Here is a 25,506-nt window from a genome sequence, read left to right on the forward strand (position 1 = left end):
TGCTCCATAGAGACCAAATTTTTAATCAAGCACATCCTCCCCTCCCGTCAGTGGTGTCCCGCTTTACCCATGTTAGAATCTGGTCACCTTAGTCTAAGGATGACGGCTCCCGCCAAGGACCCCGGAACCGGTCCGCGCGGGGGCGGATGGGGGAGGAAAAGAGTAGGGGGAGGAGTCGGGGAATCAGTTCTTCCGCCGGAACCCTTGTCCGGGGGGCCGTGTTCCCGCCCGGAACCGCCGAGCCGCAAGCCTGGCCGGAAGCGGGCGGCGCCGCGTGGCGCGGGGGGCGGGGCGGGCGGAGGGAGGGAGGGAGCGCGGCCGGCGGCGGAGGACGCGCGAAGATGGCGGCCTTCTCCGGTGCGTGTGCGGGCGGGCTGCGCGCCATCGCGGCGCGGGCGGCCGGCGGGAACCGGCGGGGCCTGCGTGGGGGGTGGGGGGGCGGCCCGGGGCCGGGAGCGCGGGAGGGAGCTGTCCGCGGGCGCCCGCGGTCCACGCTGCGGGCGGCTCCGCGCGCTCCGAGCTGCGGGCACCGGCTCCCTCCGCTCCTCGCAGCCGCACCGGCCGCCCTGCCCGGGGCCGGCGGCGGCGCGGCGCCAGCGGGTCCCCGATCGCAGCCTCCCGCCCGCGGACGGGGCAGCGGCGCTGGGGAGCCCGGGACCGGGCGGGCGGGCCGGCGGGCAGCGGGGCGAGGAGGCTCCGCTGGGAACGGACTCTCCCGCCTCTGCCCAGTTTTTTCCAAATCCTTCCAAAAGCAAACGCCCCAGGCGGAAACCCGGGATTTGTTTGCTTAAACGCCAGCAGATCCACACCAGCGTTAGGTGGTAGGGGAGCTGGCAGGGGACGCGTTTGCATCCTCATGCACAGAGCTCAGGCGCTCATCGCTGGGAAATGCTCATTCATTCGCTGCAGGACGCCCTCCTGTAATCCAAATAGGGTTTTGAGGTCGTTTATGGAGCCTGACAGTTGCTATGTTTACCTCTTCCTTTGCGATCATTCCTATGCACAGCGTTAAGAAGCCGCACTAAGCCTTCTATATGCTTAAAACGTGGGAAGTTTGCATGGCAGGCAGTGCAAGTCAGGCCTGCATTTTAATGTTCTTAATCTATCAAGGTGACTTTAAATGCTGCTGTTCTTTTTCAGTTTTCTCCTGTGAACACATTAGGCATTCCACGCGTTTAGTCCTGAGTTGGGATTCCAGGTGGCTGTAGTTACATCTTACAGTAGGAGGGAGGGGACGTCTGCTGGGCGGTGGGTCACATTGCCCCAGCCCTCCCCTAAAGCAAGGCCTTAGCGCCAGGAGTGCAGCGCCGGTCCAGGTTGTCATTTTACAGGTCACTTCTTGGAGAGACGCGCACACATTTCAGGGATGTTGGGGTAAAGGGCTAGAAGAGTCTGGGATACGAAATAAAAGACATGTGGGATTAAAGAACATGAAAATCCCCATTTTTTCCTGTAAGGGTTAAACATGTTATATGTAAAGAGAAGATGGCTTTGTAGCAGACATGCAGGGAACATGACCACATGGAACAAGGAGTCTGGGATTTGCTGAGAGTCTGTTGCTGCTCACAGGATAGCAGTTTCACAGGCGGTTCCAGCCGGCGGGATGTGGCATAGAGAAGACGGTCATTCTCCTTTATCCAACGCGTTTGCTTTTTAGGAGAGAATCAGGTAGACTCTAATGGGGACCAGTCTTAGCAAGGTCTGCTTGGACACACAACTTTAACTCTTGATGATTAGTTTTTCCGTCTATGCATTCTCCTGGGCAGATTTGGAATTAGGAGAGCCCTTTTGAAAAAGATTTTTTATACTCGCCGATGCCAGCTATGTTTATATCAAGAAGTTTATAATATACATTTTCAGGGTTATAGCTATTGTGTTTTTTGCCGGTATGGTTCTTCTCAGCTGATGCAAAGACAAAGCTACCCCTGCGATAGATATAGCCAGTTTGTGGATTTGTTTTATGTCTTTTCACAAATGATTGCAAGAAATACAAATTTTCCAAATTGGTTGTTTGGAGGGCTTGGGAATATTGTTAATTTTTAATAGGAATGTTTACTTTTATAGTAATAATAATAATGAAAGCTTCATTTTTATAAATGCAGTCTTAAAAAGCACTTCTTATTTGGGAAGGAGGTGTAAGTAATCCAACTCACTACCCTCTGCATTTCGTTTGAGAAATGATAAAGCGAGAAAAATCTAATCAGAAGTAATCCAGCCTATTCACTTCGGACTGGCTTTGAAGTAGAATTATTAAATATGCAAACCGTTAAACAGTTCTGCACCTGACATTTCCAGTTACCCACGTTTTCACCCGGCCCTGCCTTTCCAGGTAGGCAGAGCTCTGATTCTGGCTGCCTGTGAATTCGGGCTCTGAGGGCGGTCACGTGGTCCTCGCATAGCCTGGGCTCAAGGATTCCACCTTGTCTCCAGATGAAACAACCAAGATGCTGGTCCAACCCTGTAACTCCAGCAGATTTCTCATTAGTCATGGGAACACATGTATTCCATGGGTTACTGTGTATTCCATGGCAATTGTGCACCAATACCGCACTGGTTACCTGTAACCTTCCTGTACCCCTCCAGGGTAGGTAACTGCCCCGTTGTGTAGCTTGCCCGAGGGAGCACTGCTAGTGAGAGCTTGGATTTGAACTCAGGTCTTTCTCCAAAGCTTCCCCTCTTTCAACAATGCCTCACTCAGGAGGGGCCGAGGAACGATGCTGCGCTTCAAAGCCTTTTCTCTCAATAACTTTAGGAGCCGTGTGATTTAAGTTTAGTGTGTGTGGTTTTTTAAAATTAATTTTTATTTTCAGAGATGGGCGTTATGCCTGAAATTGCACAAGCTGTGGAAGAGATGGATTGGCTGTAAGTACACAAAGCTTAACTGTACCTGCAACGGCAATGCTTTGTCACTGAAACAGTTCATGATTTTATCAGCTCTTTTTGGGTGTAGTTGGGTACGTGAAATTAAGTTTTATTGTGATTCTCTAACTTACAGGACATTTCCTTTTTAAAATTTTGATATATTTCTAGCTGAAAAAGATTGGTAGTATTTACCAAATAAAATTCTCTTTTAGGTTTATAGCTTAGCATGCCTGCATGCCTTCATTAGCTTAGGTGATTTATTTTATTTTTACTAACTAAAATTTTTCAAAATATGATTCTTTTAGTCTCCCGACTGATATCCAGGCAGAATCCATCCCTCTGATCCTGGGAGGCGGGGATGTGCTTATGGTATGTTGAACAGGGGAGGGGCTGGGAGCCGGGGCACACAGTGGGGAATATCTGTGAGCCACTGTGAGAACTCGATAGGCTGTAAGATGATATCTTCACCCAATTAATTTTATACATTTACATGCATTTAGGACACAGATACTGCATTCAAAGTACTAGGTAGGATTTGTGGGGAAACCGGTAAGATGCAGTTACTGAGAAGCTTCACCCCAGTAGCGCCATAATACACATGCACAGATCATGTGTACCAGAGAACCATGCACCCGGATAAGCTTGCAGAGTCTAAAGGGGATTCGAGTGGGGCCGGTGTCCTCCTGGATGAGGGGGCCAGGGGGACTCTTCTGGAGGGGCAGTAGAGTTAGGACAAGGGAGGATGAAAGAGGAATGACCTTAGAAGGCAGATGTGATCTCGGAGCAGTTCAGTTAGAGCAGTGGTTCTCACCCTGTCCAATGCCTTGGCCCTTTAATACAGTTCCTCATGTGGTGACCCGCAGGTTGAGAACCGCTAGCAGGGTCGCCTGATACCATTGGAAAACAGTTATTTACATGACGATTCATAACAGTAGCAAAATTACAGTTATAAAGTAGCAAGGAAAATAATGTTATGGTTGGGGGTCACCACAACATGAACTGTATTAAAGGGTCACGGCATTAGAAAGGTTGAGAACCACTGAGTTAGAGGGAAGCATAAAATATGTGTGTCGGGTGAGGCGGAACTTGAGAGAAGATGGGAAGTACACAGTGGCTCCGATGACCTGGCTCTTTCTCAGGTGTCACTTAAAAGAATTGGGTATATGTTGGCAGTGGGGATCATTGGACATTTTAAGGAGGGGTGTGTTACAGGGTTAGGATTGTGTTTTTGTGAGGGCTAATTTGGTAATAGAGTTCTGAGAGATTTGATACTGTTTGGATACTTGGCGTACCCTAGGTTAGAAGGATGAGGCCTTAGGTTTGAAAGGTAGCGATGGGAAAGGAAGGGGGAGCAGTTATTGAGGGAACAGCAAGGTTGGCAAAGCCGCAGTTGACTGAGGGAACCTGAGAGTCAAGGTAGCTAGTTGGGTGTAAACGGTTTTCACGTGGTATCGTTAGTTAAATTGACTTCTTTAATGGACAACGTTTTTTTCCATTTAGGCTGCAGAAACAGGAAGTGGAAAAACTGGTGTAAGTAATAAAAACTTAAGTATGCTTTCTAAGAATTGATTTTTAAAGCAGCTTTGTACAGTAGTTCTGATTTAGAGATATTTAATAAAGCAACCTCCTGCAGAATGTGACAGAACGGTTGCTTATTTATAGTCTTATTGCCAGCTATTCTGAAATAACTTCTGTAAGGTATGGCTTTAAGAATATAGTTTTAAACTGGTCTTGGAGACATAGTTACATTTATCTTCAGTATTTACATTCACTCGTGGCTCTAGTAATAACGAGATTGCAAACAGAGGCGGATTGAGGCGGATTTCACAGCGGCGTCGCCTGGAGAACAGTTGGTCAGAGTGGGGGTATTTTTCCTCTAGTTTAGGTTCCTTCTGCAGGTTCCCGTTCTTTGTTTTTGGAGCTGTCAGCTGGCTCCCGTTATCTTCATTCAGTCAGCTGTCTTGGAATTTGAGGTTTGGGCAGATTGGATGGCAGTCTAAAATATGTGTAATTATTTGACGTGCAGGCATAACTTCTGTAATTATGCTGATTAGTAAATTGGCATCGATATCGGAATGGTGATATGTGGAACCACTGTTTCCCTGTAGGCTTTCAGCATTCCAGTTATCCAGATCGTCTATGAAACTCTGAAAGACCAACAGGAAGGCAAAAAGGGGAAAACAACAATTAAAACTGGCGCTTCAGGTACTGTTCGCGTAGTAATGTTTCCCCTTTGTGTAAATTAGTTATTCTCACCCCCAGCATGTGCAGGTGTGAGGTTTGGTGTGGGTTTTTATTGTCAGGGTCCGAGTGGTGGTATTGGCATTCGGTGCACTGGAAGCAGGGATGCTAAATGTCATTTAGATTTTAGAGCATAACTCGTTTGTAAGTGAATTGTGAGACAGATAGGATATGCACTATTAATCCATTGGCCCATTTAAAAGTAATTTCAAAACTTGTAACAACTTTAAACCGGTGTTTATGAGAGATGATTATAAACGGGAATGCTTCCAGAGGATAACCAGAATTGTAATAGTTCTAATCATGTCCTATGAGGAAAAGAAACTGCACACTTAAACATGGAGACGCAAGTGGAAGAGAGAATAGTTAAACCTTTGAAAGGATCTGGAGAGAAACAATTCCTCTATAAAGTGGGACCAGGACTAAGAGAAATAATCTGGAGGAAGCTTCTGTTTAACTCCTGAGTAACTAGATTGAGCCAGCAATTGAAGTTGAGAACCTCAAGAGAAAGTTACTTCTCCGTTATTCAAGGGGTTTATGCAGATGATAGCTATCATTCGATCAGAAATTAAGAAAAGTTGGGCTGAAAACACATGGAGTTCTCCATAGCTGTTAATGATCCTTTGAATATCCATATACGATGAAGGTGTTTTAGAAAAGGGAAATGCTGATCCCATTAAAGTAAGGAAAAATTTTGTGACTTTTGAATATGGTACTGAATTTTTTGAGGTGAAGGACTTGCTTTTTAAAAAACAATGATGAAATGATAATTAGATCTTGATATATTAGTTATGTTTATTTTGATTGAAGTCAGCTTGTTCAGTTACCAGAACTTGATTTTATCAGTGCCTTTGTCATATGATTATGACAAAGATGGATGCCATCAAATGCAAAGTGCACTGAAGCAGAAGGAGAGAAGTTTCATCCCCCGATAGGCCAGCGATTATTACTGTTTCAGTATTCAATTTCAGTATTCAATTTATTAGTATTCTGCTAATAAAACACCAACACTGTTTACTTGTACATTTAAAATAATGTGTAAAGTTGAATCTAGAGGAGTTAAATTATATAAAATATATGCTTTATTTTTGACAAAGTATTTTTAATTTCATACATTTGTAGTAACTCTTGTTATATTCATTTAGTGCTCAACAAATGGCAAATGAACCCATATGACAGAGGATCTGCTTTTGGTAAGTGGATAGATTTTAGCAACTCATTTATAAATCAGAAACTTGCTTGTAATAATATCTGAGTATATAAAAATTGTGACATTCAGCAATAAAGATTTAATTCACCAAATTTTAAAATGTAGTTACTACAGTTTCACAGTTTAGTACAGACATAGGAATAGACAGATAAATCAATGAAATATAATGGAAATGCATCCAAGTATATATAAAATGTTAATATGTAGGAAAAAATATCAATTTCAGTGGGAAAAGGGTGATTTACTCAGTAAGGGTTTCAGCACCAATTGATCCATCTGGAGTAACGTGAAATTGACTTGTCTCCTATTTAGGAAAAATTATATATGTATTTAAGACTTAAATATATATGTATATACACTACACGTATATACTATATTAATGTCCAATTTAGGGGTGTGAAAATTCTCCTAACCCAAATAAGGAACTCAGAAATTATAAAAGATATAGGTCTCTTTGTTTAAAATCTAAAAAATATATGTGGAAAAGATATTACAGGGAAAAGTCAAGAGACAAAAATAAATATGGAAAGAATACTTGCAATGTTGATGAAAGAAACAATCCTTATACTACTAAAGAGTTCTTGCATAGATATTTTTTGTAAGAAAGAGATAAATGACCAATAAGGAAAGTGGGCAAAGAATAGGAATAGGCAGTTCACAGTGGGAACAGTCTAAATAGCAGTAAACATGCCAGGATCAAGTTTACAGGATAGAGGGAAATGGAAATTAAAGTTACCCATCTGATTGGCAGTAATCCAAAAAATTGGTAAGCTATATGGGTTATTGCCTTTTGGGAAAGCAGTTTGCCATTACCTATAAAAATTAAAATACACACACACACACATCTATTCCTGGAAGCTCTAACTCAGGGGTCTTCAAACTTCTCTCATTATGAGAATCACCTGGTGGAGTTGTTAAACCACAGATTCCCGGATCCCAACTATAAGAAGTGCTATCAGGAATCTGTGTTTTAACACCTCCACCAGGTGATTCTCATAATGAGAGAAGTTTGAAGACCCCTGCCTAACTCTTTGGAATGAAGGAGGCAGTATATAGCATATGCATACAGCACTGTTTGGTGGAGCATTATAAGGGTTAAAACTGCCAACAAAGTGAATGTTCTTGCTAAGGGGTGGTTAACAAAGCCTCGGGTGTATGGGAGGACCGTTGTGAAGCCATTATGAAGAATGAGTAGCACTGTGGGGTTGTCATCAGTGATCAGTGTCAAGAATAGGGTGACTTAGTTGAATTTTCACCAGGTGCTGCTGAGAGAGGCAGAATGCAGGGAAATGCAGAGTGGGCGTGGGAAATCATGCCAAAACAACCAACCAAAGCACCCAAACTGCTACTCTCCACCATGATGTCTAATTTATATTAAAGTTTACGTCTGCATACAGAATCTTAAATATGACAGTATTAAGGATTTGCCATAGCCAGAGAACTTTAAAGTTCAGTTTTACATAATGTAGTACCCGTTGAGTAAGAATGTTTATTTTGGATAATTTAATTTCTGATATGTGAAGTAAAATGTACATTTTAAAGGTTTATTCTACATTCAGGGGCTGAGTATGAGTCTTGTTTCTCTGTGGTTCACACGAACACACAAAAGCCCATTTACTTGAAGCTGTTAAGCACCATGGAGCACTGTGCCTGATGTATGTTATAAAGCTTCATCTTGTAGCGTTCTGATATTAGCGTATAACAGCTACCGGCTTGGTTATTGGAGCGTTTCCTGCCCTCCTCATTACGTTTTGTGGTTTAATGGATTGGGGAGCAAGCCAGACGCAGTTCCTGTTTTCCTTTTGGCACGGTATTCACTCAGGCTCTAATTTTAGCATAAGATCACAGCAGCAGGTACTTAGGAGTGGGTTCTGTGTCACCCTTAGGAATCCATTTCTTTAAAGAGAACAGTTGACTAAACACATCTGTGTTGCTGATACAGCTGCTCTTATGCAAGTGAGATTAGGAGCTGCTTTGCTTCCTTTCTGGGCTTGTGGCGGTAGAATCCTGTCCTGGGGGAAGATGACTGTAGAGGAACTAGTCCCCATTATGGCCAAGGCCCTCCAGGGGTGAATAGGGGCCGGTCCCCGGGGCAAGAGGTTGCTGTCACTCAGGAATCCGCACGCCTCATTCTCTGGACCATTACACCAAGCGAAGGCATTATCTTATTAGTGAGATGAACGAGACTGTTTCAGAGTGCATGACTGACATCATCTGTACTGACATGGTGTTCTGTGCTTTTTTCTCAAATCCAGCCATTGGGTCAGATGGTCTTTGCTGCCAAAGCCGAGAGGTGAAGGAGTGGCACGGGTGTAGAGCTACCAAAGGACTGACGAAAGGTATTAAGCTGCATTTACAGCACACCTGTAAACCTCAGGGGTAATTACTAATAAACGAACTTCCTTACCATAGCTTTATGGCAGGGACCCAAAGGACTTTTAATGTGACAGGAGGACCTACCTACAGGTCTTCATCTGGGTCATACAGATTATAATTGAGAAACGGTGGGCAAGTGGCCACGTGCGTAACTGATAAAACATTAAACGTCTTGCCTTGTAGGGAAGCACTACTACGAGGTGTCCTGCCATGACCAGGGGCTGTGCAGAGTGGGCTGGTCCTCCATGCAGGCTTCCTTAGACCTCGGTAAGTGCTTCAGAGGAAGCCGCATCGGACACTTGTGAGTTGTTAACCTGTGACCATTCCAAGTTTATGTTTTAGAGACATGAAATAACATCTGTTCCTCAAGCCCTTTCAAAAAAGATTTGAAGTACTAAAAAATAGCCTTCCTATATAATAAAAAGCTAATATGCAAATTGTCCCCTTAACCGGGAGTTTAACCTTGAGTTCAAACAGGAGGTGAGGCCTGCCCACCAACGACCCGCATCCCACCCTCCCCACCAGCCCGGTCCCTGCCCCCGATTGCCCCGATTAGGGTGGGCTGGCCAGACCCCATCAGTGCACGAATCTGTGCACCAGGCCTCTAGTATATTATAACTGTAAAATGAGGAATAGGTTAATATGAGTGAAGTCAGAATCAAGTTAGTGTGTATGAATACATACCACAGTTAATATAAATTTGTAAATCTTGTTTGCAGGGCTTTTAATTTTACATCTCCCCTCATAAGTAAAATACTTCTTTAAACCTAGGTACTGACAAGTTTGGGTTTGGCTTTGGTGGAACAGGAAAGAAATCCCATAACAAACAGTTCGATAACTATGGGGAGGTAAGTTGTTTTACTGATTTGGTCATAGCATTAGGAAGTTTTCTTGTGTGTGCTTAGTTGGTCAGTCATGACATGACTGAGGGCGTAGAAATGATTCTCAAATTCAAGTGGATTATCTGAATAAAGGGGTGGGCAAGGTAGGCTAATTTAGTAAGTAATATAAGAATAAATACTATAAGAATAAACTCATGTACTCACAACTGTATTTTCCATAGTGGTTCCGATTTGGACTTGAGGGAAGGAATGTTATGAAATTCACTTAGCCCCTCCAAGGCATATTGCTTTGTCTTCTGTGTTGACCCCGTTTTGATTTGGGCTTTGACTTACACGTTACTCTCCTTTCTTGGTCGCCATCATGGTTGTCTGATACAGTTGTTCTGATGAGGTTAGTCATTTGGTTCTGTAAAGCCCGTCAGATGCTTCTGTTCCGTGTGAAATGCTACCAGTATAATAGGTCTCTTAACGACTACATTCAAGCTTCATGGAGTTATTTTGAAACACATACTTGTGATGCAGGTATAGTTGAACTTTATTTATGGATTTGCTTTATGAACAGCACTTGACTCTCTGGTTTTCTAGGAATTCACTATGCATGATACCATCGGGTGTTACCTAGACATAGACAAAGGACACATCAAATTCTCCAAAAACGGTAAGCTCTCTCTGGATGGTTGTGTTAGAGATATCTGACATTCCCTCACCCTCTTCAATCCTTCCTCCCTACTTTCATTTTTTTAAACAAATATAATACTTACTGACATTTGGTATGTGCCAGGCACCCTGGTAGGTGCTAGAGGTTCAGCAGAACATGGAGTAGGCAAACACCTTTCCGTTTGTGGGCTTGCCTACGGTGGGGAGACACTGACAGATACCCAGTGTGTCAAGGGGCAGATGCACTGAAGGAGGGGCTAAGTCCGTGTAAGGGAATGCAGAGTGATATCAGGCGGGACGGGGTGGTGTTTCACACAAGATGGTCGGAGAGGGCTGTCTGAGAAGCCTACATTTGAGTAGGAGTCTGAATGAGCAGAGGGGTACCTTGGAGGAGTTTTTCCCACAGAGGGAAAGTAAATGCAGAGGCCCCGAGATGAAAGTGTGCTTGGGGTCTCTGAGGAACAGTGAGGGGCCAGTGGGTCTGGAGCCCCCTGAGCCTGGGGCAGGGGATAGACGTTAAACCGGTGAGGTAGCGAGACCGGCAGCTGGGGCCTTACTGGTCGTCATCCAGACTGTATGTTTATTTTTTTAATTTTATTTTTTATTAAATTATTATCTGTGTACATATTTTACCATTCCCCCTCCCCCCCCCCCCAATACATACCCACTCTCCCCAGAGCAGACTTTATGTTTAGAGAGATGGAAGCCCCTGGGTTTTGAGTAGAGAATTGCCATCGTCTTCCTTGGTCAGCAGTGTCACTGTTTTGCTGTGTTGGACACAGACTGGTTGGTCGGTGGGTGGGTGGGTGGGTTTGGCAGTAGGCGGGAGCCAGTTGGATGATAGCTGTGCAATTTGGGACATGGTAAGTTTGAGATACCCTCTGAATTGTGAAATCAAGTAAGCCGTTCCCTGTGCCGTTTCAGGATTAGGTGAGAGAGAAGAGGGTGGCATTAGGCAGCACAGCCATCCAGTAGCATGAGGGGAAGCAAGAATGCAGGTGGGTTGGTGGGTGGGTGGTGTGAGCATGAGGGGGAAGGGTGCTGTTTTAAACTGGATGTGGTCAGAGAAGGCTTTTCAATTTCTTTTTTGTGTTGTAAATTATCAGTTCATTTTATCTGTATTGTTCAAAGCATTACATAAGTCCCCTTCTCTCCCCTTTAATTCTCTCCATGAGCTTCCCCCGCACTTGTCCGTGTCCGTGGGTTATGCATATATGCATATAAGTTCTTTGGAAGTTTTACTTTCTCTCTCTCTCTCTCTCTCTCTCTCTCTCTCTCTCTCTCTCTCTCTCTCTCTATTTTTAAAGGAAAAGACCTCGGTTTGGCTTTTGAAATACCACCGCATTTGAAGAACCAAGCCCTCTTTCCCGCCTGTGTTTTGAAGGTGAGTGAGAATCCAGTAGGAAGAATTTTGCTGTGACCACAGCTCCTTTGCTCGGCATTATTGTGTATTGGCTAATTTGCTGTTAGCTTAAGAATTGTCATTTTCTCCTTTGTTCCCTGCTAGAATGCTGAACTAAAATTCAACTTTGGTGAAGAAGAATTTAAGTTTCCACCAAAAGATGGTTTTGTAGGTTTGTCCAAGGCGCCGGACAGCTGCGTTGTCAAATCACAGCACACAGGTACTGCACCTGGCCTGGGGGGGTATACGGGGGGGGGGTATACGGGGGGGGGGGCGTTCAGGATGGAGGGCATGTGGGAACTCCAGAAGGTAAGGCTTCTCTTAGCAAGTTAGTTGCCCCCTGGCTGGTGTAGGCACACATCAGTAAAACTAAATTTAGGCAATCTTACCTTGATTGTGTTTTATTTGTGGCAATTCTGCAAGTAGATTTAAAGAAACCTTAGTTCATTTAGGCAATCTTAGCTTTCTTGTGTTTTGTTTGACTATCTCCTATACTTTGGACCGTTGTTTAAAATTTTGATAGTGGCCTATTTGCACGCGTGTTTTGTGAATAAAGGTACGTGCGTGCGGTTAGGAGGTGCTCTGACCCTTTTATTCCCCGCAGGGAGTGCGCAGGTGGCACAGACCAAGTTCCTCCCCAACGCACCCAAAGCTCTGATTGTCGAACCCTCCCGAGAGTTAGCTGAACAGACACTGAACAACGTCAAGCAGTTTAAGAAATATGTTGATAATCCAAAATTAAGGTAAAGCTTCTGTTTGTGTTCAAAATCTAATTGTCTTGACATAAGGCAATTTTTTTTAACCTGAACATTGTTTTTGAAGCATTTTAAATGAGAAAAATTTAAACAACTAAAGGATATTCGGAAAAAATTACCAGTAAATCTCCTCCCACTCCATCCCCCTGTTGTTAGTTGTTCTGCCTGTGGCAGCTTTTAAAACTTGGTATCTACATATTATTTCATAGCTGGTCTCTGCGCACTCAGCCATTACGTGTGAAAGGTGATTGAAAGGAGGCCGTGCCCTGGAGGCTGTGAGAGGAGGCTCGTGTGTGAGTGCCCGTGCTTGCACACTCTGCTGGCTTCCCCACACCAGCGCATTCATAGGCTCCTGGGTGTGTCCATCCTACCTCCTACTTTCCTGTGGCTTCTCCTCCGTTACTTACTCAGCTCGCATTTCCACCGGAAAGAGGGGTGCTGCTCACACAGGAAGCGTGCTTTCACCTTTTCCCGCATTATTGTTCTGTGTATTTATTTCAGGGAGCTTCTCATCATCGGCGGGGTGGCAGCCCGGGATCAGCTCTCCGTGTTGGATAATGGGGTAAGTTGTGCTTCTGGTTTTTAAAAAGTCACATCAGAGGCGGTCGTTTTGGCAGTGTAGCTAGTTGTGTTGTGTTTCAAGAGATGGAAACAAGGGCAAAAAAGTGTAAATTGGTTCAGAGACAGGCTGCAGCAGGTAAGCCTTTGCTTCCCGGAAGTGTTCGGAGTAGGCTCTTCCGAACCCCTCCTGCAGGACTCCGGCATGCGTCCGTCTTTCCGTCTGTCTGCCTTTCGAGCGGCTGGGAACTCCCTCCTCACTTTCATGAATGAAGTATCCTTTTTTTGGGGGGGGGGGGAGTGAGAGCAGTAATTGAAAAAGAAGAGGCCGAATGAAGACTAGACATGGAGAGAGAGTGGGCTGCAGAGAAGGAAGCAGCTTGGGCAGAGAGCCTTAGGATGGGTGAGGATGCTGAGACCTGGCCCAGTGGGAGGGAGATGAGGTCAGAGACGTGTAAGGAGAGGTCTTAAGGGCGGTGCGTGGCCATGCGCTTATAAAGGACAAAGCTAAGCTCAGATCTTTATTAGAGAGATTGCTAGCCGTGCTCATCAATTCGGTGAAACTAAACATGGGTAGGACCTTATAAAATACTTTCTATGTATGAGATAACCTCTTCCTGACACATTTCTCCTCCATTCCCTCCTTCCTGTTTTCTCAGTCAGTCTCAGCCACCTGGCACTGAGCCAGGGGCGCAGACATGCTCTCCCATTATATTGGTGCCCGGCAGAAGAACTTTCATTCCGAATGATTTAGATTTGACCCACTGTGGCATGTTAAGAGCAAGGAATCATATGTGTTGGACTTGTTAAGATAGTGGCATTCTAAGATAGCAATATTGCTTTAGTATATTCTTATTTAGTACGTTATATTTTAGTGGTTGAAGAGATATTTATATTTAATACGTTCATTCCCAATCTTGGCTCCCTAAACCCAAATCTATTTTTTCCTAAGTTACTAAATTTCCTCACTTCCATTTTCCATGGCCGTCAGGGCAGTGCTGCTCCGAGCTCTCTCGGTAGCAGTCACTTTCCTTCTGCTCGGGATCTGAGGCGTTCTCGCCTGTTCTTTCCATCTTACCTTCTCTTCTCCTGGTGTCTCCCACCGCCCTCTGGCTCAGCCTAAGCCCTGTGTGTGTCTGCCGCAGAAGTCAGCTTTGGAGAGACAGAGTAGAGCTCTTTAATTTTAAAAAATCTCTTAAAGTTGCAGCATTATGCACATGCGCTGTCGAGACCAGGTGGAGTAGTTGGTGCCATCACACAAGTCAGGTTAATGTGTTTCTCGGGCTTTTCTAACTAAACCGAGTTGCTTTCTTGGGTCCCATCGGTGCCTCTCTGATGTTTGCAGGTGGATATAGTCGTCGGCACTCCGGGGAGGCTGGATGACCTGGTGTCCACCGGGAAGCTCAACCTGTCCCAAGTCAGGTTCCTGGTCCTGGATGAAGCCGTATGTTGAATTATGTTCTGCTTTTTAAAGTGTTCGCTTTTATTTTCGAAAATATGTAAAATAAATTAAAAATATAATTCAGTCATGGTTCAGATATCTAGAGATAATCATTGTTACCAGTTTTGCTATATTTCCTTCCATTTCTGTATTTATTTAAATGTTATTTTATGCAGTTGAAATCAAGTTTTGAGGCATCTAGGAAAGCTTCTTTTAATTTTAATTTTTTATTTATTTTTTTTACAGAGAGGAAGGAACGAGGGATAGAGAGTTAGAAACATTGATGAGAGAGAAACATTGATCAGCTGCCTCCTGCACACCCCCTACTGGGAATGTGCCCGCAACCAAGGTACATGCCTTTGACCGGAATCGAACCTGGGACCTTTGTGTCCACAGGCCAATGCTCTATCCACTGAGCCAAACTAGGAAAGCTTTTTTTTTTTTTTAATGTAGTATTGTTAAGTTTTCATGTTGTTATTCATAAAAGATTTTTAAAGGCTGTCCGATGGTCTGTTGTATGGATACTTCATTGTTTATTTTACTGCTCTTGTTACTAGATGCGTAGGTTTGTTTATCTTTCCAAATGGTTATTTTTGTGTGGATGTAATTTTTTTACACATTACAAATTATTCCTCTCTGTCATAGTTGCAAATGAAACTGTATGAAAAAACATTAATGTGTTTGAGCTCTTGCAACATACTTGCAGATTAATTTCAGGAGGGGTGCAGTAGTTTTTAGAACAGGTTTTTGTGTTTGTGTTATGTTTTTTCCATATTAAATCATATGCTTAGGACATGTGGTAATAGCTGTTAACTCTCCTATTCTTTCATGAATACTAAAGTGTGGTGTTTGGATTGTGTATCACCAGCTTTTTCATATTTTAGTCACATGGGGTTTAAAGTTGAACTTATAACTTGTCTATAAGGATCCAAGAGGAAATAATCACTTAAAAATACGTGGATATATATCTGTACGAATGAGTTTCTACATCTTACATTTCACGCTTGTTTCAGAAGAGAAAGGTGTAGACGCTGATTCAGAACTGACGCTTTTCTCTGCGTCTCACGCAGGACGGGCTGCTCTCCCAGGGTTACTCGGACTTTATAAACCGGATGCACAGCCAGATCCCGCAGATCACCTCCGACGGGAAGAGGCTGCAGGTAGAGGTCCAACACGGCTTAGACATGCGCATGCTCGTTGCTATCAGTGCTTAGTTTCTGTCTGACGTTCACATCTCCTAGTGTTTTCTGATTAACTGCTCTATGAAACGTCTCTTTAGTACTTGATTATATAATACACACAAAGGAAAAAGTCTAGGTTAGAGAAATTTGTAAGTTTTTAGCTAAGTCTGAACCTTAACAATTTAGATCTTCAAAACCTTTTCATCTCACTTAGGTTTTGTTGTGCCCCGAGGAGTAGAGTCATGGTTTCTGGGGCAGCAGAGGGTCTGAGCTCAGAGAGAGGAGCTTGCCAGAAGCCACACCGCTCATTGCTGCAGAGTCGGGTACTGAACTTGTCTTCAGGTTCCAGGCGTAGTGTCCGTCGTGGCCCACATCCATATCGTTGGTGGAGTTACAGTTATACGATGAGAGTTTATCTAAACTTTGACTTTCCTATTCATAGGTGATTGTTTGCTCGGCTACTTTGCATTCTTTTGATGTAAAGAAACTGTCTGAGAAGATCATGCATTTCCCCACGTGGGTTGATCTAAAAGGCGAAGATTCCGTCCCGGACACGGTGCACCACGTGGTGGTCCCGGTGAACCCCAAAGCGGACCGGCTGTGGGAGCGGCTGGGCAAGAACCACATCAGAGTGAGTCTCTGTCTGTGACCGTTGGCACAGAGGAAAGCAGTCGAAAACTAGCTTTACCTCGGCCCTTAGTGATGCTTAACACCGCCAGTTAGTTCACCTCAGTAAAGAGAAGTCGAGAAACAGGTTAGGAAAACGTTAGGCCTCTAGGGCATGGGGTAAGCGATGGACTCATCTTTTACTGTTCTGTCTATAAAGTTGCTTTTGATAAAATTTTTATAAATGAACAGGATTACCTGTAAATATAGACCTGATTTCAGATGCAGTGATTTCCTTTTTAGTAGTAGTTTAGTGTTTTCTTGATGTGCCTTAATTAAAAAAAATAATAATAATTTCATGTGTCCATCATGTCATTTCCCCCCACTGTTACTGGATTTGCCATTATATAAGGGTATGTTTATAATGAATACCCAAAGTCCTAAAAACGACCTTTGTATTTTTATTATTACATTTCAAATTGGTTAGCCTTAGACCTGCAGTTAAAGGGTTTTTCTGAATCTGAAGAACGCTTACCTACAGATTATAAAGATGTGTCTGAAGTGCAGCCTAAAGATAAAGACAGTTCTCTTCTTGTAAAAAGTGACGCCTGTTCTGAATTGTTGCTTAAACCACTCCCTGCCCCTTTGTGCTCTTGCTGTTTGTAGACGGATGAAGTACATGCGAAAGATAACACACGACCTGGCGCTAACAGTCCGGGTAAGTAAAACACGGCAGTGAAAGCAGCTGAAAGGTTGTGAAAGCAAATTGTATGTTTTACTGTGTTTATGCCCTGTCTCCTGGGATCTATAAAAGTAGAATAGGAAATCTGAAAATGAAAGCAACAAAAATAAGAAAGAAATGGGAGAAAAGCTGATATTAGTCAACTTAGAGGAATATTAGTGACTGAATTTAAGATGTTAGCCTCCTGGCATCTAAATTACAGATATTTTAAATTATAGAGTGCTCACTGATCATAGGAAACCTTTCTTTGGTGACCGGTTATATTATATAGGCCCTGAATTCCAGGGATTCTTCATTTCAGGAAACTAGATAACAAAGACAAGGTCTTTAGCTTCCCATTGAAAAATAAAGATTTGGAGGTTGCTGCCTAAGAAATTTCTAACTATGTTTGATGTACGGCCTTTACTCCACAGAGGGAAGTAGGAACTTTTTGGTGTTTAGGTTAACTTAGAAAGTATATAACTTGTTTTTAAATGGGGTTAAACATTTATGGCACATTGAGGGACGATAATGTGAGGCAAAAGGTAAGATTGTGTGGTTATGTTTTTCTGTGTGTGTGTGTGTGTGTATGTGTCCCTCATAGGAGGGATGATGGTTAGAGGTGCTTTGGTACCCCACAAACTGGCGTCGCATTGAAGCAGAGTTTAGGTGAGTTAAGCAGTAAGTCTGACTAATTATTTGTGTCCATGGCAGTCAGATTGAGATTCTGTTTTGTTCTCCTCGGTGATATTTAGAGATGTGGTCTGAAGCCATTAAAATCCTGAAGGGGGAGTACGCGGTGCGGGCCATCCGGGAGCACAAGATGGACCAGGCGATTATTTTCTGTAGAACCAAGATCGACTGTGACAACCTGGAGCAGTATTTCATGCAACAAGGAGGAGGTGAGGTTTTCTCACTTGAAGTAAGTTGTGCTTATCCCCTCAGTCGGTCGGCTGTTAATCTGCGGGTGATGCAGGCTGGAATGTGCACAGAATGGAAAGCAGGGGTGGGGCGCTGTGTGTGCTGACAGTGCTTTCCTGTGAGATGAGCCTAGGAAAAGCAGCGAGACCATTTCCACAAGGTCGTTCACTACAGTGAGCGTGGGTCACAGTGTGAAGGACCTATGTCATTTGGAAGGAGGGTGAGATGGAGTAATGTTAAAATTTCAAGTTTCTCTCCTGAGTAATAGCGTGTCTGTCTTTTAAATCGATACATGAGGAAAAAACAATCTACGTAAGGCTAAATAAGAAAGGAAAAAGGGGGAAATGAGAAAAAGCAGAAGAGTTAGAAATTACAGAATAAGAGGTGGCTGGTGGAAATTGGGATATATGCGTGAGCACTCTAACATATACCCGGGGTCTAGAGTCTGTTAAAAGGCAGAGGTTGGCCCAGCCGCCGGCTCAGATAACGGTTGTGTAGAACAGCAGTCGCCAACCGGTGGTCCGCGGGCCACTGGTCCGCGATGTCCGAAAGGTTGGCCACCGCCACCGCTGGTGTAGAACACCTTCAGGAGGGCAGGCTGTGGGCGTGGCCTGTAGTAAGGGCGTGGGCTTCTTAGTGCCTGTTTGATTCTTCCAAGAACAACCTCTTTTACCTACTTTTTGTTTTTTTTTCGCTTCCTTTGGTACAGGCGAAGTTCCTGGTGTCCACATGTATTTTCCTCTTATTAATATACTTCATTGGCATGCTGCTTTATTTACTTCTGCAGGTTGGGAAGGTGGCTTAAAATGTCATTCAAAGCAACATCCAATTTAATGCCAGGGAGTTCCTGTTAGTGGCACTTGGCTCAGTCGTAGATTTCCGTAGAATTATCAGGTACCGGTATAGCCTGACTCACGCCAGTGTTTCCCACGGGTAACTAATCTGCCTTCCCCCAGGGCCTGATAAGAAGGGGCACCAGTTCTCCTGCGTTTGTCTGCATGGCGACCGAAAGCCTCACGAGAGAAAGCAGAACTTGGAAAGATTTAAGGTATTGGCATTGAAATCGTTTACATTTCCTTCTTACGAAAGAGGAGAGTTGTATCTGGTTTTAATCAGTTCCAGTTACTATTCATAAAGCAACTGTTGTCCTAGAAATTTCAAAATAATTCTGTCCTCGCTGGTGTATTCCATTCATGGCTGTGCTCAGTCATCTTTAAGGTCAGGTGATAAATGACATATTCTCTGTCAGCACAACACTACTGTAACAGGAATTTTTAGTTTGAGAAAATTTTAGTTAAATTCTTCCAGGTAGATCTTTTTTAGAAGCATCATTAGATAGGTGAACAATGTCTGTGAGCCTTTACAAAAGCTTAGTGATGCCCATAGAAAACTTAATGTGTGGATTATTTTCAGACAGGTGTCAAAATAGGGTTTTGTAGAATTAAATAGAGTTTTAATTGTTTGGGGCAGACCATCCCAGCCACAGCACATGAATAGGTCATGAGGTAGGTGGGGCTTTAGCCCTTTAAGACCCAAGGTCAGTAGCCTGCACCCACAAGAGTCCTTACTGTTTATCGCAGTGTGTTCATTTCCCTGCGTCATGCATTCTCTCAGGCGCACCCTGGAAAACGGGGGAGAGAGCTGGGCGAGGGAACTTCAGGTTATGTTCCCGTGCTGTGGATTGATGTGGACGGGAAAACGTACGGAATGGTCTGGTTTACTCAGGAGAATTGCCCTTCTGTATCCGGGCATTCTACGGGACCCGTGGTCAGCAAACCGCAGCTCACAAGCCACAGGCAGCTCTTTGGCCCCCTGAGTGTGGCTCTTCCACAAAATACCACGGCCTGGGCGAGTCTATTTTGAAGAAGTGGCGCTAGAAGATGTTTAAGTTTAAAAAATGTGGCTCTCAAAAGAAATTTCAAGCGTTGTACGGTTGATGTTTGCTCTGTTGGGTGATGAGTTTGCTGACCACTGTACTGGACCAAAACCCAGTGTTCCCATTCCCCTCCCCCAGAGCCCTGACTGCTGTGCCTGGGCCAGACCCTATCCCAGGCTGATGTGTATTTCCTTAGTGAGCACCAGGGGGCACTCTCTGCCCCTTCTCGTTAGCATTTTTTCCTCACAAGCATTGAGGTAAAATATCTAGTATTCTGAATTTCAATGCACGGGTAAAAATAATGCTTCTGTTTTTATAGTTTGTTCTATTTTTCTCTTGAATTACCTATCAGGATTTCTAAGGTTTAATATCTTTGATGTAAGAGAAAAGCAAAGCAAAATGAATCTAGTCATTCATTTATTCACCTTAAATGTCGTGTTACAGTAGTTAGTGAACCATAACTTAAAAATTCAAGAGGTGGCCCAGAGAATTAAGATTAAGTGGGTCTCTAATATGAAAGTAACACAGTAGTACCTGGAATTCTCAGTCAGTGGGAAGACAGTCTTGTGTTTATGTTTTTGTGTATGTGCTGATAAATGCCTTTCTTCCTCTCTCTTCTCTGTAGAAAGGAGACGTAAGATTCTTGATTTGCACAGATGTGGCTGCCAGAGGAATTGATATCCATGGTGTTCCTTACGGTAAAAAGACACTTTTTATACTGTAGATGGAATTTAAAGTAGTAAACTAATATTTTCAGAATATTTAGAAACTCATGGCACTTGGTAATGACCGGTTTCATTTACAGTCATCAATGTCACCCTGCCTGATGAGAAGCAGAACTACGTGCACCGGATCGGCCGGGTCGGCAGAGCTGAGAGGTACTGGCCCTGCCCTCCCCTCCCCTCGCAGCCTCTGTGCGGGGGGCGGGGCCTAACGAGACTGTTCACCTCTTTCAGGATGGGCCTGGCCATTTCCCTGGTGGCAACGGAGAAAGAGAAGGTAAGCCTCTCGGTGCTGCATCGCACTCACGGTTTATGTTGCTACATGTTTTTCAGATGTTGGAAAGAAAAGCAGCGGGATTTTCCCGTTTCCATTGAATCTGGTTTCACAGGGAATATAAGTAACCTCTTTGTAGCCTTTTTTTTTTTTTTTGGTCAGTGTTCGCTAAATGGATAAGTAGGATGAAGTTTGGAAGGGAGAAATGCAAAATGTTATTTGTCCTAATAGCTTCAAAATAATTGTTTTCACCAAAATGTATTTAAACTGTGGCATGGTGCCATAGAAGACTTTTTATGAGGGGGACGGGGGTGGGGAGAATGTAAGTTACTATTTTCGATATCATTTCAAACTTACAGAAAAGTTGCAAGAATAAAGAATCCCCATATATTCATTGCCCAAACCAGTTGTTCATTTCGCTGTTGCTTTATTTTCTTAGGAAAAAGATTGGAACTTCCTTTTTATGCTCATCTTGATATAGCATTCTCCAATATGTACTTTTTCATCCTCGTTTCTATGTGAGAATTGCTTTCTGTAACTGACATCCATTTTGGAAAAACTGTTGGATTGTTTTCGAGAAGAGTTCTTTTTGGGAGACCTGGTTAAAAAAAGAGCTACTGGGTGGTGGCAGCAGCAGCCGCACCTGCGGTCTGCCTCGAGGACAGACAGTATTAAAAACAAGGTGACGGTGGAGCATCCAAGCGTGTTTCGGTCTCCATGCACGTTCATTCCTCCTCCCTCTTTAGGTCTGGTACCATGTGTGTAGCAGCCGTGGGAAGGGCTGTTATAACACCAGGCTCAAGGAGGATGGTGGCTGCACCATATGGTACAATGAGATGCAGGTAAGATGCCATAAGCTTATTACCGTTGGAAACTAGACTGCATTTGTTTGCAAAAGTCATATCAGCACTTACCTGTTGTCACTTAGGAGGGACAGTATTGGGTAATTGATTATGATGTTAGCTGTAGTTTATAAATTGTTAACTGTGAGTCCAACTCTTTAGAAATCTATCTTCCATTTATACTGAGTATTGTACAGCTTCCTGCTTTTATTTAATGCTACTAAAATGCAACTCTTGTCAAAATGAAATTTTCTCTCCCTTTCTTAGTTGCTCTCTGAGGTGGAAGAACACCTGAACTGTACCATTTCTCAGGTTGAGCCGGATATAAAGGTACCTGTGGATGAATTTGATGGCAAAGTTACCTATGGACAAAAACGGGCAGCTGGTGGTAAGCTTTGAATTACTTTTAGTCCTATTTTAAATTAGAATGTTTCCTCTCTGAGCATCAGTTTAAGAAGGAAGCACTTTTATTTCATAACCAGAGGCCCAGTGCACAAAATTCATGCACTCGAGGTGGGGGTCCCTCAAACCAGGCCTGCCCCATCTCGCAATCCTGGAGCTCTCGGGAGATGTCCGTCGGACGGCTTAGCGCTGCCGTACTTCCTCAGTGCTGCTGTGGAGGCAGGAGAGGCCCCCCGCCACCGCCGCTGCGCTCGCCAGCCAGGAGCCTGGCTCAGCGCTTCTGGCTGAGCGGGGCTCCCCCTGTGGGAGCGCACTGACCACCGGGGCAGCTCCTGAGTTGAGCGTCTGCCCCTGGTGGTCAGTGTACGTCACAGTGACCGGTCATTCTCCCATTGATTGATTTGCATGTTAGCTTTTTATTGTATAGGATGTCAAGTGTATATCTTTAGCATGTTACTCTTTATTATTCTCATAGCCCTTGTCCATACCTGTCCACGGCATTTTTACTGGATGATGTATGTGATGAGGAAGCAGTGTACTGCCTCTCTCGCTGTGCTAATGTTTTATGAGTAGTTGAACATTTATAGAATTATTAGGGAATGAGTGTGGTGATTTTGAGTGAAGAATCAGAAGCCTTTGGCTTAGTTCAGTGGTAACCAGCCCACCCTCCCCTTTGCCTGGAATGCCCTTCGCTCATTCCTGAAATTTTAAGATTCAGGCTAACCTTGTGTTTTCCCCAATCAAGGTCGAGGACGGGGAGGGCCAGACGGGGGTATTGGGACAGCTGCTAGTGGGGCCAAATCATGGATCTGTAATGATTTAATGTTTTAGAACTCTGCATTTTGGAGATAACTTGCCCGGTAGCACACTTGATTGCTGGAAGCAATGTTTAAACTGATGCAGTTGAGCCAAAGTATCGCCGACAAGCTGATTCAGGCAGGCTATTCACACTGCTCTGTGTGCGATGCAGGTGGAAACTATAAAGGCCATGTGGACGTCTTGGCACCTACAGTGCACGAGTTGGCTGCCCTGGAGAAGGAGGCGCAGACGTCTTTCCTGCACCTTGGCTACCTTCCGAACCAGCTGTTCCGAACCTTCTGACTCTCACACCGGAGGAGATCTGAGTAATACGGCCGTCGTCTTAAAACTCTAAAGCTGCTGTACTGCTTCCAGGCAGCGGTATTTATAGTAACTTAAGCTATTAATGCTAACTCTTGCATGTCAAGAAACATGGAACATTAGTCATAGGAATTCTTCATGTAACGGCAACCTAATGAAAGTAATAAACGTGATGACTCTATTTTCCTGAAGGCCTGTGTCTTATTTTAACGTGACTTGATAGCTTTTCCGCTTCAAGAATGCTGTGGTTTTATGAAGTGCAGCCCATGGGAATGTGAACTTGGCAGAGGACCTGTGTGGAGCCGCTGTGAGTATGGATGAGGTGCTTCTCCCCAGGCAGCGCCCTCGGGGGAGACGGGCTTGCAATGGTGACCGTGACTACTGTGTCCGCAGCTGGAGAGTGGGAGGCGAGAGAGGGCCGGTGGTCCTGAGGCAGGACAGCCCGGCTAGTCTGAAGCCGGTGTTTTAGGAGCTGGAAGGTTCTGTGAGGACTGACAGCTGAGTGGGTGGTGACAGTGAAGCTATATCCCTGGAGGTTCGCCTTCGTTTTAAGATCCGTTCTTTCGAGGTTTGCTCACAGAGAAGACGATTCCACTGTCCCTCTGGGCCTTACACTTGAACACAGTCATTTGGAATATATTTCCTCACACCTTCTTGCCTAGCACAGGAGGGAAAATTGAAATACATTTAATTCAATTGCTCTTTTGTGCCATTTGACTCTTATTAGTTTATAGAGGAGTTTCTTGGGAACTTTTTTCACCTTAGAGACTTCTTAAGGGCACAAGTTACAATGTCTTGTACGATGGTTTTAAACCTCTGAGCACTGAAATATTTCTTCAAACACAATCTTGGGTGAAACTAAATATATAAGCAGTGGGAAACGCATTACCATTGAACTCACTTCCCGGTACTGAGGCCTGGTGCGTGTGGCAGGAGGAGGGGAATTTCATTCTTTCGCCCACATCTGGACCACTGTCCTTGGTGGGGTCCCCTTTTATGGTGCGTCGCGGTTTACACCTCTCCCTGCTACATATGCATCACGTTTCCCTGGGAGCCTTGGATCCGTGTTTCAGATTGTTTCCTTCTACGACTGTCATTCCTGGATCGAGTGAAAGCGAATGACCCTAACGCACATTTTTCAGGGTCACCATCAGGGTGCGCTGTGGCGCTGGTTGACATTCACACTAAGTGTCAGAACAACTCTGTACAGTTTATTTTCCAAACGGAAACCCTGCTCCTGTGCATTGAAAGCTCGTCTTCGTGTGTCTCCCACACGGTGGTGAACGGTGCTGCCAATAGAGATGGCCTGACACTGTCATGTTTTCACTCACAGTTCCTCTCCTGGCCCACACCCTGCCCACCACCATCACGGTGCACAGACCCAGACTTGTAAGTCATGTGCAAGCCTTCTTTAGTTTCTTTAAGGTGGAAGTACATTTGGCAATGACTAAAACCCGCCACATTTTTTAAAAGTTAATTCTTGCCGAGACCTGTTAGGCTCAGTGGATAGAGCATCTGCCTGCAGACTGAAAGGTCCCAGGTTCGATTCCAGGCAAGGGCATGCACCTTGGTTGCCGGCACATCCCCAGCAGGGGGTTTGCAAGAGGCAGCTGATTGATGATGACTCTCTCTCATCGTTGTTTCTAACTATCCCTCTCTCTCTTCTTCCCTGTAAAAAAATCAATAAAATATATTTTAAAAATAAATTAAAAAATTAAACAATATCCTTGACAGTTATTTCAGATGTAGTCCTCAGGTCTTATAAATAAACAGCCCCTGTGGATCAAGTTTGAACAGATGCAAATTATCTAAATAAAGTAAGTAAAAGCCACTTGTAATTACTCAGGGAATTAAGAGGAGTGACTTATATAGGAAAGAAAAAAGTTTTGTTTTTTTTTTTAAAAAAAAGTTAATTCTCAATCAATTCTAAATGGGCAAACACCATTTAGACACAGTTGACCTTATTCTCCTGACTTAAAACACACTTTATTGCAGTTTGACTGAGATATGAAAAGTGTAGATAACCATAAAGTGAGGTGTGGGGTAGGGTCCCCTATAAGGTAATTTATCATTTCCCTATAGGTTCTGACAATTTCCAGCCTACTAGCAGGGACTTTTCTCCAAGTGACCTTATTTGGGGGAAGAGGCGTATTTATCTGGAGGGAAAGAATGCAGTGGAACGGGAAGGAAAGGGAGGGTATTTTCTGCTCCAAAGCAATTGATGGAGGGTTCCTTTGGAGGGAGGAGGGCAAGGGGAATTTTGGCTGTTTTCCTGTCCTGCTGCTTTAAATAATTACCTCTCCTCTAAAGCCATTCAGAACTGGTGTTTTCTGACAGAGGTTTCAGTCTTACTGGTCAGAAGTTGAGGGGAACTGGAAAGGACCCAGAGTCGGATGGGCTTGGATCCCATCCTGGCAATAGTTAGTAACTTCTGGCTCATCCAATCACAGACAGAGATGGTTAGTTCTAAGGCGGGACCCAGAAACCTGCATTTTGAC

At 44.1% G+C, this 25,506-nt stretch overlaps 1 protein-coding gene across 2 annotated transcripts; it reads left to right on the forward strand.

The window, feature by feature from the left end:
- The first annotated feature begins 237 nt into the window (after positions 1-237).
- DDX1 (DEAD-box helicase 1) lies at positions 238-23,189 on the forward strand. Of its 2 annotated transcripts, none has more exons than XM_036434644.2 (26): positions 238-357; positions 2,811-2,862; positions 3,168-3,231; positions 4,363-4,392; positions 4,971-5,067; positions 6,249-6,296; positions 8,569-8,652; positions 8,873-8,956; positions 9,461-9,537; positions 10,117-10,189; positions 11,496-11,572; positions 11,696-11,818; positions 12,203-12,333; positions 12,847-12,907; positions 14,249-14,347; positions 15,415-15,504; positions 15,968-16,156; positions 16,798-16,849; positions 17,608-17,754; positions 18,730-18,821; positions 20,275-20,347; positions 20,455-20,527; positions 20,606-20,648; positions 21,392-21,487; positions 21,755-21,875; positions 22,860-23,189. In XM_036434644.2, the coding sequence occupies exons 1-26, from the start codon at positions 342-344 to the stop codon at positions 22,988-22,990; spliced, it is 2,223 nt and encodes a 740-aa protein (XP_036290537.1). In that variant the 5' UTR covers positions 238-341; the 3' UTR covers positions 22,991-23,189. The 2 variants fall into 2 exon arrangements, with proteins under 2 accessions (XP_036290537.1, XP_036290536.1); XM_036434643.2 differs by having other exon boundaries at positions 11,696-11,810; positions 12,195-12,333.
- The last annotated feature ends 2,317 nt before the right edge of the window (positions 23,190-25,506 follow it).

Source organism: Pipistrellus kuhlii, unplaced genomic scaffold (assembly GCF_014108245.1).
Source record: "Pipistrellus kuhlii isolate mPipKuh1 unplaced genomic scaffold, mPipKuh1.p scaffold_m20_p_13, whole genome shotgun sequence".
NCBI lineage: Eukaryota > Metazoa > Chordata > Mammalia > Chiroptera > Vespertilionidae > Pipistrellus > Pipistrellus kuhlii.

Excerpts from the sequence above, each read along its gene's own strand:
- DDX1 (XM_036434644.2), top strand. Across the intron at positions 4,393-4,970 it reads CAGGAAGTGGAAAAACTGGT|GCTTTCAGCATTCCAGTTAT; the intron begins GTAAGTAATAAA and ends GTTTCCCTGTAG. Across the intron at positions 11,819-12,202 it reads CACAGCACACAGGTACTGCA|CAGGTGGCACAGACCAAGTT; the intron begins CCTGGCCTGGGG and ends GCAGGGAGTGCG.